The 16,381-nt window shown below is 38.5% G+C and overlaps 5 protein-coding genes across 5 annotated transcripts; 1 reads left to right on the top strand and 4 right to left on the bottom strand.

The window, feature by feature from the left end:
- Positions 1–218: 218 nt before the first annotated feature.
- Positions 219–3,015, bottom strand: PbSucCoASb (putative succinyl-coa ligase beta-chain, mitochondrial precursor). Its single transcript, XM_018439956.1, has 9 exons — positions 3,007–3,015; positions 2,854–2,906; positions 2,590–2,737; positions 2,280–2,379; positions 1,754–2,184; positions 1,609–1,628; positions 1,330–1,471; positions 858–1,150; positions 219–729 (listed from the first exon to the last, which is right to left on the bottom strand). The coding sequence occupies exons 2-9, from the start codon at positions 2,902–2,904 to the stop codon at positions 604–606; spliced, it is 1,311 nt and encodes a 436-aa protein (XP_018294782.1). The 5' UTR covers positions 2,905–2,906; positions 3,007–3,015; the 3' UTR covers positions 219–603.
- A 774-nt stretch (positions 3,016–3,789) lies between these two features.
- PHYBLDRAFT_185839 (hypothetical protein) lies at positions 3,790–4,677 on the bottom strand (the record flags this gene model as incomplete). The annotated part of the gene is made up of 1 exon (XM_018439154.1): positions 3,790–4,677. The coding sequence occupies one exon, from the start codon at positions 4,675–4,677 to the stop codon at positions 4,048–4,050; it is 630 nt and encodes a 209-aa protein (XP_018294781.1). The 3' UTR covers positions 3,790–4,047.
- Positions 4,678–4,926: 249 nt separating this feature from the next.
- On the bottom strand, positions 4,927–10,554 carry PHYBLDRAFT_185838 (hypothetical protein). Its single transcript, XM_018439153.1, has 5 exons — positions 10,421–10,554; positions 10,233–10,276; positions 9,761–10,151; positions 9,312–9,587; positions 4,927–9,114 (listed from the first exon to the last, which is right to left on the bottom strand). Exons 1-5 carry the CDS (start codon positions 10,439–10,441, stop codon positions 5,179–5,181), a joined length of 4,668 nt encoding a protein of 1,555 aa, XP_018294780.1. The 5' UTR covers positions 10,442–10,554; the 3' UTR covers positions 4,927–5,178.
- A 490-nt stretch (positions 10,555–11,044) lies between these two features.
- PHYBLDRAFT_131689 (hypothetical protein) lies at positions 11,045–13,246 on the bottom strand. The gene is made up of 8 exons (XM_018429433.1): positions 13,091–13,246; positions 12,579–12,829; positions 12,385–12,495; positions 12,120–12,284; positions 11,962–12,039; positions 11,734–11,889; positions 11,531–11,676; positions 11,045–11,455 (listed from the first exon to the last, which is right to left on the bottom strand). Exons 1-8 carry the CDS (start codon positions 13,170–13,172, stop codon positions 11,242–11,244), a joined length of 1,203 nt encoding a protein of 400 aa, XP_018294779.1. The 5' UTR covers positions 13,173–13,246; the 3' UTR covers positions 11,045–11,241.
- Positions 13,247–15,400: 2,154 nt separating this feature from the next.
- On the top strand, positions 15,401–16,144 carry PHYBLDRAFT_142249 (hypothetical protein; the record flags this gene model as incomplete). The annotated part of the gene is made up of 1 exon (XM_018430765.1): positions 15,401–16,144. The coding sequence occupies one exon, from the start codon at positions 15,401–15,403 to the stop codon at positions 16,142–16,144; it is 744 nt and encodes a 247-aa protein (XP_018294778.1).
- Positions 16,145–16,381: the final 237 nt, after the last annotated feature.

Here is a 16,381-nt window from a genome sequence, read left to right as displayed (position 1 = left end):
GTTATCTCTTGTACGCAAAATTACACAAGAATATAATGACAGTAATTTCTTAAAATCGTCTGTCAAGTTAAGCTTTTTATGCCAAAACTTCACCATACAAAAAAAAAATTCATTTTAAGCAATAAGATGAATAGCCATTTTCTTCACAATCTCTTCCACTCTCTACAGTTTGTGCGTATTGTAGTAATGTCCCAACCAAATCAAAAACAGAAAGTAATATGGTAATAGTAATAAAATGGAAATTGTTTTCATTCATTCATAAATATACTATAATGTATCTACAGAGAATCTAGAGAGATAAAGAAAGATAGAAAGATAGATAAGTAAGGCAAAGAAAGAAAGAAAGAGGGAGAGAGATAGAAAAAAAATATGCTTCTTTGTAGTAAATTAATGGCTCATAAGGATAACAATTATTTATAAGCATCAGGGAGTAAGTAGGATGAAGGAGGATGATAAAGGACAAGGACGAGTTGGGAGGTAGATTTGTGTGAATGTGAGTAAGTGTGGGTGAAATCTGTTTTGTATGCGTGTTTCTCTTCTTCTTTTTCATTCTTTCAACGATCGTATATATATATTCCTTTCTTTCAATTTTTTGTTTGGGTCTTAGTTGAAGGAGACATCAACCTTGGCTTCTCTGGCCAAAGAAACAATGTTGGAAAGACCGACGGCCTTCTTAGCAGCAGCATCGAGCTCATCGACAGCAAAGATACGGAGCTTGGACTCAGCGATCTATATGGACAGATAAATCAATATTTTTTTAACAAAATAAAACGGTTAATAATAAATTCATCAATTAATAAAGCCAATGAAACAAAGAAAAACGAAACACCTATTATCACTAAAACCGTTATACTTACAAGCTTCTTGGCTTCGTTGACCTTGGTGCCCTGGAGTCTGACAATAAGGGGGATCTTAAGATCCAAATCCTTGGCAGCGGCAATAATACCCTCGGCAATGATGTCGCAACGCATGATACCACCAAAGATGTTGACAAAGGCAGATGTGACGTGAGGGTCAGAGGTAATGATCTCGAAAGCAGCCTTGACAGCCTCAGGGGTAGCACTGCCACCGACATCCAAGAAGTTGGCGGGCTTACCACCGTGCAACTGAATAATATCCATAGTGGCCATGGCAAGTCCAGCACCGTTTACTAATAGAAATACACACACAAAAATTAAAATCAATATCATATATTTATAATTTTCTTGAAGCTTTCTGTTCTATCACACAATATACACCAGATATATATATATCGAAAAATCCCTCTTTTTTATCTTTTATCTATCTAGTTTGATGGGTATGGATATGGATATGTAATCAAAATCTTACCGAGACAGCCAATGCTTCCGTCCAAACCAATGTAGTTGAGGTTGTACTTGGCAGCCTCAATCTCACGGGGATCCTCCTGAGAGAAATCACGCTTGTCAAAGATCTCCTTTTGTCTGAACTCGGCATTGTCATCAAAGTTCAACTATTTTTTTTTTTAAAAAAAAAGACAGCATTTTATTTAATAAACTTGTTCTCTGTAGATATGCTATATATTTTCACTTTCACTCTTTCCCTAATCCTTTTGAGCCTATAAGCTTTAGTATGGATGGGTTTTCTTACCTTGGCATCCATGCAGAGAACTATCGATTTATACATATAAAAGGGAATTATTGTATGGTTGGGTTAGTAAATCATAACACATTTTTGCACACACAATATAATACTTATAACAAAAGACAACACCCATCGTCTCTTTATTAATTACCTTGGTGATCATTGGCCTCGGAAAGAGGGTTGATCTCAACCTGGGTAGCATCGGTATCGATAAAGAGATTGTAGAGCTTGACAAAGGTATCGGCAGCGGCATCAACACCAGCGGGGGTGAAGCCAACCTTCTTGGCGAGCTCGGTAGCCTGCTCGGTGGTGAGACCAACGTTGATGTCGACGGGCAGGGTGATGATAGCCTCGGGGTTGGTGGCAGCGACAGTCTCGATGTCTACACCGCCCTCGGAAGAGCAGACAACTACGGGACCGGCGGTCTTGCGGTCCATGAGGATGGCAAAGTAGTATTCGCGACGGGCATACTTGCGCTCGCAGATGTAGACGGCATTGCAGATCTTTCCACCAGCACCAGTCTGCTTGGTAACGAGATGATGTCCGAGCATCTTGGAGGCCAACTCCTTACCTTCATCAGGGCTGTTACAAAAAAAAAGAAAGTTTAATTTTTAATACAATTTAATGTAATTATAAAACACAGTTTGTTTGAATTGATGAATTATAGATATACTTACGAAGAAAAGGTCTTGACACCGCCCTTGTAGCCATTGTCAAAGGTACCCTTACCACGGCCACCAGCCAAGACCTGGGCCTTGATAACAAGATCATCTGAGCCTAATAGTGGGAGAACGTGTCAGTCATACATTATCGTGCGCCCATACGCCACCCCACAAAATACACAAAATACACAAAACACTTGTACGAATGTGATATTTTATACTTTTATATTATATATATATATGTACTTAAAATTAAAGAAATAAAAGAAAGGGGGTAGTTTCTATCGTTATCGTTATTGTTATATAATTATTATTATTATTTTACCTAATCTCTTGGCAATCTCAAAGGCTTCCTGGGGAGACTTTGCGACCTGACCGCGAGGGGCGTTGATGCCGTACTTTCTCAAGACATCGACACTGAGGTACTCGTGGATGTTAAGGAAACGCTTCTGCTGCTGGGTCTGACGAACAGCCTGATTTAAATAAATAAAAGAAAAGACGGTTGCTTGTTTAGAGTAACGTCCCATATTTCGTGTCTTTGTCTTTGTGTTTGATTCTATGTATGTATGTGTGTGTTTGGTGTAATTACCATGGAAGAACGAGTGGCCAAGGCCGAGACAGAACGAAGAGAACGGAACATGACTATGATTATGATTATGGTTATAATGATTATCAATAATTGTTATTGATATTCGCAAGAGATATATTCTGAAAAGTAAAATGAATAGACTATGGATCTTACTGTAAGAGAATAAGGAGGTAATAAAGAGACAAGAAGGAGGTGGATTATTGAGACCTAAATTATATATCGAATAATCTATACGCTTTACGTAACCCGGTTTTTTTTTCGCTTTTTCCGAGCGGTGTTTATTGTTTAGCTTTCACACCTCTAATAAGTACGGGTAACTACGGAAAAAGAGAGGGTTTTTTTTTATTTTTATTTTAGTAAAGCGAATTCACTAAAAGGTTCAAAACAAATTAAATTTATTTATTTATTTATACATTTATATATATATATATAATATTGTTCTTATTAATGTGAAAATCTCTATATAATATTCTCATTTTTTGTTTCAATGTTTCAAAACTCAAATTTTGATAGAAAAAGAAACAAAAAAAAAGTACATAGTGCACTTCACAATTTTGAAATATTTTGATGACGAGAACGTGGGAAGAATGAATTGGGTTGAATTAGGTGGAGTTGGGTTAATAAAAATAACAATATAATTTATTTTTGTTAAGAGTCAAGACGATGCTTACAGTCAGCATTAATTACAGTGGACTAGCTTTTTTCTCCCTTTCTCTCTCTCTTATTTTTTTTTTGTGTTTCCGATCAATCACCCGAATTTGTGTATAAAAAATAAAATAAAAAAGAAAATGAGTGTACAACCAACAAGCCGTTTTATAACGAGCTCAACTTGTGACTGGTAAAAAACAGAACACGAAAAAAAAAGAAAAGAAAAAAAGAGAAAGGTAATATTGTTTCAATATTGAACCATTCGCTAGTTAAGATTGCCCAGTGAATCATTTGCTTTCATTTTACTCGTTATTATTACCAGTATCACTAGTGTTTATCATACACCATCCATTATTGTGTATAATATTGTAGATGTATAATTAGTTAATTATCCATATAAAAAAAAGAAAAGCTGCTGTCATTTCTTTTCTTAACTTTTATATCCTTCTTATTAATAACAGTTTGTGCCTTTTTTTTAGTATATATATATATGTTACTTCTTTATTTGATTTCAACTGGCACACTCAATTTGACTTTTTCTTTCTTTCACCACTCTAATTTACTTGATCCGCTTTTGCACGTGACTGGACAAGCTTCAATCGATACCATTCCGTTGTGCCCGACACCTTGTCTGTCGAGAACAAATTCCCAGTAGTGGATTCCGCATGTCAGGATGGGTCCAATTTCGGGAGGATAATCGTCTTCACCAATTATGCCATGAAAACTTAGATCTGCACCCGCATGAGGACAGTAGCGATCGGCCTTGTATTGTTTACCAGTCGATAATGTAATCACAATCCGCTCCTTGTCAATCGGGTCCACTTCAATACTTGGCTCCACAACTACCAGCACTTCATCCAGACTTTCTTTATTTTCGCTATCTAGCACATTTTCTGGCTCGGGATCCTTGATAGGTTCTGTGGTAATGGCACTAATAACAGACTTTGGTATTGCAGGTATAGAAACAACAAAGCTGCCTACTGGAGGTGTAGCAGTAACAGTAGTGGGTCTAGGGACAACCACCGGCTTTTGGGGTGGATTGAAAACACTGGGGACAGTTGTTGAACCAACAGCCTTTGGAACTTCCAACTCGACTCTTTTTATTTCAACTTCTTTATTCTCTTTCTCTTTGGTTTGTTCAGAGACTCTTTTGTATTTGATCGTAGGTACAAACATGTTTCTTTTGTCTTGATATTGAAGATGGAAGTTTAATGTAAGAAATCTAAAGCGACCAAAAAAGGAGATCAAAAGGAGATGGATTAAAATTAAAATTAAAAGTAAAATAAAAAATAATAATAATACAGCATAAAAAATGTGCTATGTTGTGCCGAGTGTTATGTGTGGATGTTCTTCTTTTTGTGATATATAAAGCTTTAGAATGATAGCAAAAAATAAGAAGAAGAAAAAGAATAATACGCTGTAAATGCTGATACATCTTCATCTGCTTGTATTTGAAGAAAACTTACTTGGAAGTAGTATAAAAAGAAAGAACAAAAAGATTTTTTTTTTACAATAGTCAGCCTATACCATTGTGATAACTAAACTGTAAATATATAAACAAGTATATATGAAATACAATATAATATACTATAATAAAAATGTAATGTAATGTAATTAAAACAATAAAGAGTCTTTTTTTTTGTCTATGTGTATATGTGAGTGAGTGAGTTAAAGTGGTTAAGGAGTATTAGTAGTTGTGGTAATAGAGATATGCTTTTGTTGAGCAATGGCCAGTAACTCGGTATATTCCCCACTGCGCTCACACATCTGATGGAACACACCATCGGGCTTGGTCATCAATGCATAAGGAGTGTCGTACTCGACAACCTTGCCTTGGTCCAATACAAGGATACGGTCATAATCAGCTACGGTCCGGATACGATGCGCAATGCACAGCAAAGACGCATTCACAAACTCGGTTCTAATGGTCTCTTGGATCTTATGGTCCGTATCAAAGTCGACAGACGAGGTTGCTTCATCAAGAATAATCAAGCTCGAACGCTTGACCAAGGCACGCGCAAGGGCAATCAGTTGTCGTTGGCCTTGAGACCAGTTGCTGCCGTTCTCAGTTACCGGTGCATCAAGTGTGACCGGCGTATCGGTCTCTCGTTCCTTGCCAATCAAGTGGGCCCGCTTTAGAGACGCCCACAGGTCGGCATCATCATGCTCGCCAAATGGATCCAGATTGCTTCTGAGAGTCCCGGAAAACAAAACAGGGTCCTGGGGGATGATCGTGAGGCGCGAACGGAGGTCCTTGAGTGCAATTGAATGGATATCCACGCCGTCAATCACGATCTGTCCTTCGGTCGGTTCCATAAATCTGAACAATGACAACGCCAGGGTTGACTTTCCGGATCCAGTTCGACCCACAATTCCAATCTTCTCCCGAGGCCGGGTCTTGAAGGACACACCACGGAGAACAGCAGGCGTGTCAGGTCCATACTGGATCACAAGGTCTTTGACCTCAATTTTACCTGCCTCTGGCCAACTGTGGGGAGGCGAAACAGTAACAATAGTGTTGGCTGATTCTGGCTCAAGTTCGAGATACTCGTGCGCACGTTCAATTGCGTTCATGTTCATTTCGTTGATCGCGTACATGCGCACCACCCACAAAACATGGTGGTTGAATGTAAGCGCATAACTCAATGAGAGTCCGGCCAGACCAGGGTCAACCCACGACCGGGCCATAATCAGCACCGCACCGGCACAGAACGAAACCACAGCACCCAAGAAATCAACTCGACAATGGAGCCAGCGGTTGGTGGCCCACATCCACAGAAAAGGGCGGTTGTTAGCATCGATCTTCTCGAGATTGTCAATCACAAATCTCTCCTGGGCACCAAACGCACGGATCGTAGCCACTCCATTCACAGTCTCGTTGAGCTGGACATATATAGGACTGCGAGACACAGAGTTGAGGCGCTTGAGATCTCTTGAAGTGTTGAGGTAATAGACACCAATCGCCCAATACAGCAATCCGATAAAGATGGCGGGAATCAAAAAGGAAGGCGTAATGATCGACACAAGGAATACCACATAGATCGTCGCGATGATTGAGTAGAGTAACAAAGAAAGCGACGGAGCCACCGACTGGTCAATTGTCTCGAGGTCGGATGAAAATCTGTTGACAATCCGGCCCAAAGGCGTAGTGTCAAAGAAGCGAACCTTGGCACGAAGAATGCTCTCAAGAAGCTGAGCGTGGATCCGCTTTGACGCCGTGAGCGAGCCTTCAAACAAAAGCACCTGTCGCAATGTAGTGACAATCAAAGCAAGAATACCAATGGCAAAGTAGATACCGAGGTAGTATGTCACATCTACAGGCTGATCAAGGGGCTCATCGTTACTAATACCAGAAGAGTTCATAAAGTGCAATGAGTCTAGCTGGGCGAGCGAGAACAATGAAAATGTAGACAGAATATCCTTTCTTGTGCTGTAGGCCGCTGACCAGATCTTGATCCAGTAGTCCTGGCCAACCACAGTGGCTTGAGCGCAACAGAAGAGGACCAATACCGACAGCCAGAACACGATTCCACCCGAAGCAAAAAAGTAGGTCACGTAGACCTGTTTGTCCACACCACCCTCGGCCTTCTTTTCTTCTAGAGTCAATCGGCCAGCTCCATCCAATTGAGCAGTCGCTGCTACTCTGGGAACCAGCGGCAGAGATGTCTGCTCATCTTCTTCACTGTCGTCATCGCTATCTGTGTGGACCAATTCATCTCCCAAGGCCCCACTCTGGATTACAGTTGCTGGATCACCCTGGGCTGCAACCTCACCATCAAGGAGAGCGACAACGTAGGCCGCAGCCTTGATACACAGACTGACATGATGCGTAACCAAAATAACGGTTCTGCTCTTCATCAACGGGCCGTTCAAGCAATACTCATAAAGATGTTTGGCGGTGTGGGCATCAACGGCGCTTAAACAATCGTCCAGAAGCACAGTGCTTGCCTGAGAATACACCGCACGAGCAATGGCCACCCGTTGCTTTTGGCCACCGCTGAGTGTGATTCCCTTTTCACCAACTTCGGTTGAATCACCGCACTCCAGGATCTCGAGATCACGGGTCAGGGCTGTCATGTACAGAACATCTTGGTAGCGCTGCTCATCGTACGGAAGTCCAAACAGGATGTTGTTTTTGATGCTGCAGTTCTGGAGCCAGGCAGTCTGGGCAACGTATGCAATGCCAGACACCGCGCCACCGAGTGTGTTTGACGCTGATGCTCGCAAGCGGGGTAAAACAGCCGCGCCCTGGTGGCAGTAGGTTTCGCCAAGAAGACTTGCCAATAAGGTAGTCTTTCCAGATCCAGTTGGGCCACAAACGAGCGAGAGTTTCTGAGAGGGAAAACACAGATCGAGGTTACGCAAGGTCGGTATGGAGTTTTCGGCGACGGTCGACTTGTCCCAGCTAAAGGATGCCTTGTTGATGAATCCGATTCTGTCCGTAGCAATACCATTGGCGGGCAAGACGACTTCTTCTTCCTTTAGGTAGTCTTCGATACGCGTCAGAGACACATTGGCTTGCAGGATGAAGGATGTGATCACGGGCAATTCGTCAAGGGTGGTCTTGAAGGTGTTGAACAGGGCCAGGGCAGTAAAGGCAGTCGATGCAGTGAGGACAAAGGTCTTGGTGTAGATGTAAAACACAGTGACCATGATCAGGATAGGAATCATAAACCAGGCATTACCCATCCACATGTACATGTACAACCGAGATCGGATGGCCTTGAGCTCGACCAGACGAGCTTCCGAGATACGATTTCTAAACTGGTCTTCCCAGGCAAAGAACTTGACGATGCGGATAGCCGACAGGAGCTCCTTTGTGAGCTTGATGCGTTTGTCGGTACAGGCCATTACGACATGGTGAAGGCTCTGGAATCTGCTGCTGAGGATATAGGTGACTGGCTGCAAGATCAACATGACCAGCATGCCGTAGAGCGATGCTGTGCCCAACAGACGATAGAGACTCCAGATGCAGACCGAGATCTGGAGCGGGAAGCAGTAGATGTAAAATACATAGGCTGTAAGTTCTCCCATTTTTCTGGAATCGACCGACAAGAGATTATCAACATTTCCCTGGATCTTTTTTGGTCCATCTTCGGATGATTTTCCGGTCTCGTCACGCCGTCTCAGAGTCTTTTCATAAACTTCGCCAATGACGATAGACTGGATGCGAGTTCCAAGACATCTTCCGATATAGAGTGCTCTTTGGTAGGCTAATGACATGACAACCGAAGACAGGAATAAGCCAAAGACTGACAGAAATGCGCTAGTAACCGACTGATCAGAAGAACCATCGCCGGTGTGTTCGATGTACCGGATGATCTTATTGAGAAAATAGGGTGGGCCGAACATCATGATCGACCAGACCATGCAGAAAACCCATTGATGAGCAAGGGGAGCTTTGAAAGTTTTGAGGAGCGCCCATGCCATTGAAAGTCTGTGGTGTTGTCTGAACTGTCGCAGGATGTTCTTGGCCCGGTTATCGTCGACCATTTCCATCAGGTCTTGTTCGTTCAGAGTGGCTTGATAGCCTTGTTTCATCATAGTGTTTACCCATGAGAACATGTATTTTGAGTAAGTTGATGCCCACTCTTCACCGGACAATACACGCCCCTAGATAATTTACACAAGAATTATGAGCTTAGACTGTTTCTTATATAATCGGTGTAATATATAAAGTGATCTGAGATGTAGTTGATTATTATATATGTATATATAATATTTTACACACAGATTAAATAAATAAATAAATTATATATAATGAAAAAACAAATAAAGAAAAGGTTGGACAAGAAACCAAAATGACTTACATTATCAGCATATACTATTTCGTCGGGTGCCTGTCGTTCTTCATGGATTAAGAGACAGAATAGGCCGAGATTTAAAGAGAAGGAAATAAGGGCAAACGTATATCCAGTGCTTTCCAACTCTACGTCATGAACCAAGTAATAGGATCTTAAGTTGATCAGACCCACCAAAGTGTCAAATCCGAATAAATTATGAGCCTGGTTACAGAGAGAGTCTGCTAACGACTTTGATGATCCAGACAATACCAATACAGCCAAAGAGATGCTGAATAGGATTCCCTATATATATATATATATATTTAGATTTATTTATATATTATGCATGCATGCATGTAGGCATGTAGGCATGTATGCATGTATGCATGTATGCATGTATGTACGTATGTTTGGATGAGTAAATCAACAATTATCTATTGTTATTATTGTTTTGGATTGTAAAGACGAATACTTACATAATAAATGGCATGAATACCATATGTCATGATCACATCTGGTTCTTGGCCTTCGACCTTTTTGTCGGTTTCATAGTGGCCCTGAAACGATTGATTGAGTAGATAGACGAATGAAACCAATTGAAAGAGTGAGACTCCGCAGCGGGATAGGTCATAGACTGACCAACGTAATGATCCAGTATTCAGAGTCGAACACGCGGTCTTTACGCTGATTGAGCCACTGTTGTTGGTCAGGGCGGGGGTTGGGTTTGTGGCACCATAGAATGGAAGAGCATTGGTCTTGGTGTTGAGAGGCGAATACCGGCTGGTACGTTGGTATTGTGTGATTGTAATGACGATTGTCACAGTGACATAAATGAGAGCAATGACTGGAAGGGCACCATTTATTACTCTACAAGAAATTATTTAGCAATCATAATAGAACAAGAGATTTGAATGAGCTGGAGCCTAGTGTTGACATGGCAGTTCTTACGTCTCACGGAAACAAGGTACAAAATCCAACCCTTCCCAAGGGGTCTGAATGACATGTAAAACAATATTGATATGAGTACATTGAAATACAGAATCAATAAGATTGTATAAAGTGTGTATATTTAAAGATATAGATGCATAGATGTATTATGTATTAATTGCAAGAAGAGTCAATAAAGGATAACTTACGGATATGCAATCTAATGCCATTTATTGCTGTAGAATAACGGTATTAATTCAATGATACCACCAATATTAGTATGTAGATGGATAAGTATATAAATGTAGGTATGTATGTATATTGGCTATGAAAAAAAAAGAAGATCTAAAGAGGAAGAAGAGGAAGAAGTAAGAGTAGAATCGAAAGATGTATACAGATATATATATATATATATATATAGCAATTTATTTTATATATTATATATTATATAAAAAAAAAGGGGAGACAGAGGGGGGGGGGTAATCTTTTTCAAGATATTTTTTTTCTAAGCACCGAACCCTACAATATAAAAATACTAAGAAAGGCAAAAAATTCGTTTTATAAACCATAATTTTCTTTAAACAGCTTGGTCCGTTGAGTCGGACATCTTGCTTTTATTTTTTATTATTTATTTTATTTTTGGGTTTTCTGTAATTTATGTTTTACTTCTTTTTTTTGTGTTGGGTCTAATACAAAGATAATCTATATAATATTTTATACACTCATACAAAGGTACAATAGCAATAATGATAACAAATGATAATGATAATAGTGATAATAGTACCAGAAATGTATATATATATACTGTGTATGTGAATGAGCGTGAAAGTAGTAGTAGTAAAAGTAGTATTAGTAGTAATAGTAGTGGCGATAGAGTGAGTAGCGTGAATAGAATTGATGAATGAGTAAGTGAATGAGTGATAGTGAGTAAAAGAAATGATAAAAATAAAATAAAATAATAAAATAAAGTATTGTTGGTAATACTACAATAATTGAAACAAAATCTATATTACAAAATACACTCGTTATTCTAATCGGCCTTCAAGGTTTTTCTAGGAGAAATCACGAATTTCCAGAGAGGGAAGATGACAAGGATGACGGCAAATACAATTGACCAGGCAACCTTGACAAACATCGGTGCTGGAGTTACAAACTCGTTCTCAGAAAACTTGAGACAGATCAGTGTTTCTGTCATGATGTTGAAGATGATGAGCCATGCATGGGCCCCCACCCGGTTTGTGTTACTGTTGGACAACAGAGCTTTAGTTATACAGTACATCGATCTTTAAGCAGTAATTTTCTTTTTTTATATATCTTACCTATCCGAAATGTATTGGTAAAGTTCTCTGGCAGCAGGAAGAGCAAAGAAGAAAAGCAAGATTAGTCTGTAGGTGTTGAGGGGATGCTCTGGTGGGACCCACAAGAGATACTTGAGATAGAAGCAATTCAACTCGCATTGGAGGAACTATTTATATTGTTGTTAGACCGACGGACAAACATACAGACCATAATATTCACTTACCACAATGATCAAACCAACAATACAAAAGTAGTTTTTTGGACTACTTGTCGCATTCCATTCGAAACGAGTCCAATCATGAGGCGTGAATTGCTGCACAGCTCTCTTGGCCTTGCCACGGAACGTCTTGATTTGGCGGAAACCAGCCCAAGAGTATTGCTTTGTTTTTTAAATAAATAAATTAGTATTTCTAATGATACTTAACAATGCTCTGTTTTTTTCTTGATTTACCTTCATTTCAAAGTATTGACATGTCTTCATACCAAGGTAAATGCCTGCCCAGTTACACAAAAGGACGTCCAAGATCCACTTTCCAAAAAAGAAATGTCAGTCGACCACCATCATAACAAATCAAGATCCCAAACCACAAACAAAAATATAAAGCTTACATGGTCCCACCAGCACTCTGCAAAGTTATTCAATTGATGTTCAAGTGAATACTCCAATAATTCAAAAGTCACAGATAGTATCCAGCAGCACCATACGTCACGAAGGATGAGTGCTTTGCCAAACCATCCTAAAGCATGTGCAATTACAAAGATATCCATTTGACTCTATAATATATAAATAAATATATATATATAAACCTTTCTCAATTACCAATACTAAATTCTCTTCCTTTCTCTTTCTTTCTTTATTTTAATTTTTTTTTACCTTTATGGTCTCCCAGTTCAAATCACAGGCATCAGCATAGGAACGCTCTGGCAATTGTTTTCCCAGACTAGAATCATAATAAGTCAAGAATTGGCGTGCATCATCCTTGTTCTAATAGCAAGATGTACATTGTTTTAGTTGGCCTGATCAAATGTTTGTCTATGTTTGTGTGTTCTATTAAGCCAAAAACTTACCAAGAACAACAAAAAGACCAAGAATAGTTGGTACAGCACACTCAGACTCAGGACACCTCTCCAGAATGGTACGCTTGGACGCAAAAACGGCCCATCACGGAATTGCAGCATACCAATAAACACAAAGCAACAGATTGCTGCGGACAAGCCGAGCCTGATACTCATCTCAGTATTCTCGTGATTGGTCCGTACCGCAGCATAGAATAACCAGGCTAATAAAATACACAGAGCAGTCAAGGTATGTGGATGGACTAGAAACAAAAAAGACAAGGGTTCAGTTGACAAGTATTAAACTCCGCCATCCCTGATTTGAACACACATCTCTTCCTTCATACTACCCCTCCCTCCCTTCCTCCCTCTCTCTCCCTCTCTCTAACACCTGTTTCTCTTTCTTCTTCCTTTATCACTTTGAAGTTATATAGATAGACAGATAGACAGATAAATCTATGTATCTATGTATCTATGTATCTATAGTAGACCAATAAATACCTCTATTGATCTATAATACTCACACAGGGTCTCATCTTTTGATCTCTTTCTTTCAACCTGTTCGTGGTGAACAGGCCCAACCGACTTTTCAGTTATGCCGGTCATTTACAAATCCAAAACAGAATGAGTAGTTGACAAATACACTTTCTTCAAGCTGTTGAGCTAACAATGCGATTGCGTAATGAACACCAGTAAAATGAAGTGATGGAAGGAATACAAACAAATTAATAAATAAATAAAGAGAGAGAAAGAGAGAGAGAGAGAGAGAGAGAAAAGAGGAAATGACTTATGTTTATTGGTTTTCACTATGGATTTTACACATCACGTTTTTTTTTTTAATTTTTTTTTATACATATATATTTTTTCAACACTCCATTGTTTTTCATTTAGCGCACCCAATAATATATCTTGACAGATCTTTTTTACTTTTTTTGATCTTTTTTTTTTGATCTTTAAAATTTGATTCATTATACACTTTATTTTTATAAGTATGTTTTAATCAACCTTGTAACTAACACCAAAAAACGTTTTCATAAATGAATGAATAGAAAAAACCAATCGAATGAACGGAAGAGGTATATTTTTTTCTTTCTTTATTATATTACGGTAGCAGTGAATTGAGAGAAATTATAGTTAGAATGGTGCATTTTTGTAGTCAACCCACACAAATATTGTTCTGTACTGTTAGGGGATCAATAATAAATGAACGTGGTTCGTTTATATTTGGTCTTTTTTCTTTTTTGATATAAAAACTCTTGATCAATATATATATATATATATATATATACATGTATATTAACTGGTCAGCAGTAAATCAAATTGTATAACATGCTTAAACGAGTTCTTTTTTCTTCTTCTTCTTGCTCTTATACATACAAGAATAACTTCTGATTTTTCTTTTCTGTGGGACTTAATCATATGTGGTGAATGAGGGAGATGATCACACCCCTCAATTACCCCACTAGAGTATTTGATTTAAAGACTTGTCAGTTTCTAACAGTTAATACATTTTTTTTAGTTGCATATTAATAATTGTATAGGTATCCTATAATTTATTCAAATTGCCATAAAGAAAAAAGGCGTATAATTTTTTAAGTAAAGAAGTTGCTTTTAATTCAAATCACTTGCAAGTACATTATAAATTAAAGTTGGTTATTGAATATCGGATCAGTAATTAAGAAAATATGCTTATTTTTTATACAAATAAAAGTAGCTGTACTCAGGACACTTTGTACCGTTTGCTACAACACATATCTTTCGATCTGTGTTTTGCTTCAATTAGCAATTATTTGAGACGATTATATAAGCAAAATATTCATATTTTAACCCCATTTTCTGGGTTACCTACAGAAATCCAAATCCATATATATATATATTTGGTTAAAAAAAAACAGAGAGAGAGAGAAAGAGAGAGAACATTTGATATTGGGAAAGAATTCGCACACTTTGCTCGCACAGTTGCCCTGGACTAAAATTATTTAATAAGAATGTTAATGTAATTTATTGTTAAATTTGACCAGAAGTTTGGATATTGATCTTGTGGTCTCATTACTAGTATTATTTTTAAATGAAATCAATTTAGGAAACTTTGACCCCAATTTTTTTCCCAAAGACTTACCCTAAATAACTAAATGAAAGTTTAATAATTAACGTCTTGAATACCATTGTCTCCTTAATTTACCATAAATAATGCTTATAATAAATATATCCATTGTAGCAATTTAAGGTCTATTACTTCACCCACCCACCCACCCTACCTCCCCCTCCTTCTCATAAAAGAACATCCATTATCATTACTACTCTTACTCCCACCCCTCTCATTGTCTGTCTACTAATATAATACATAGATGGACTGTAAACATATACCTACTTTGGTATTGAAGTCAAAATAGAATAAATACGCACATAGTAAACTTGAATAATAATGACTACCCGAATAGCTCATTCATAAAAGTTTCTCAACAGTATAAAAGCTACCAATAGTAACACCATTACACACACATACATTTCACATGTGTTTGTTATCTACTGTACACTATGCTGTACCATGGACTACACGGCCTAGTTTTCTATTTATCAAAGAAGGTCTTCCTGAATCATTGACGGTCAATCCCCAATATATTCTATCCAGTCTAACCTACTGGTTCGTTCATCTTGTCGGGCACAACAACTCACCTACCGCATTGCACTTTGATCCATCTAATGACCCAATCTCTCATGAATCTTCTCTGGTGCTCGCTATAATGTCCTTTATTTATTGCACCATATTCTTGCTCCTTTTCATCACGCTAGGCAGAAATATCTTTTCTTGTATCTTTTGGATCAAGAAACAAATGTATTACTCCTTGCCTACTACCGTTTCTGTCGTATATTCAGACCCTCTTGTCACACCATCTACACCAGAACTAGAACCAAAAAGTGCTTTAGAAATTAGACAGAGTTCAGGAACCAACCCAAAAGAGCTATATGTTCCTTCAGCCAATGTAGCTTGTTTATCTAATCAAGTCACAGAAACACCTGCTGACCTTACCGAACCTTCAAATACTGTGTCCGAAAGCTTGATTGATATTCTTAATGAACTTGACTCACTATCTGCCAAGTTTACTCAAGCATCTAAAGAGTCTTCAGAAGCCGCTAAGCTTCCAGATAATGAACCAGAATCAGCATTATTGTCTTCTAACTTTGCCAAAACCGATCCTCAGACTCCTTCCGAATCCATTGAATGTTGTACCAGCACAATTCCCAAGAAATCGGTCGATTGTTCAAATGAACTCGAGACATTGTCGCTTATCCTTCAGACCGATACTGAATCACTTTCGAAGTCTACCGAAGGTCTAATTACAGAGCCTGTATTGAACACCCTCCAAACAAACACCAGCTCTAGACATTTTTCTGAATCCCAGACTGCTGAGGTTGAGTGTGTCTTATCGGCTGAGCTTTCAACCGAGCCTTTGGAACCAGAAGATAGTAACGAGATGACAGCTAACAAAGACATCGTTCCAGTCACTGCTTGTAAGACTTCGGGGGGTCGTGACAAGAAGAAGAAAAACAAGAAGAAGAAGAAAGGTGGTTGGTAAACCATCCTTTTGGTTTCTTCGGCTCAAGCTCCAATGGACGATATGATCTCAAAGTATCTGGAGCTTTAATGTATACAGTATTCTATCAAGTTAGCAGTAGACTTTTAAAGAGAATATAAATAACCAAAACAATAAAGTAGTTTTGTGAGTTTTAATAATAATGGTAATAGTAATAGTAATAGTAATAGTAATAGTAATAGTAATAGTAATTATAATTAAAATTAAAATTAAAATAAA

Source organism: Phycomyces blakesleeanus, assembly GCF_001638985.1.
Source record: "Phycomyces blakesleeanus NRRL 1555(-) unplaced genomic scaffold PHYBLscaffold_5, whole genome shotgun sequence".
NCBI lineage: Eukaryota > Fungi > Mucoromycota > Mucoromycetes > Mucorales > Phycomycetaceae > Phycomyces > Phycomyces blakesleeanus.
Note: the sequence above shows the minus strand (reverse complement) of the source record. Positions and strands in the feature narration are given on the sequence as shown.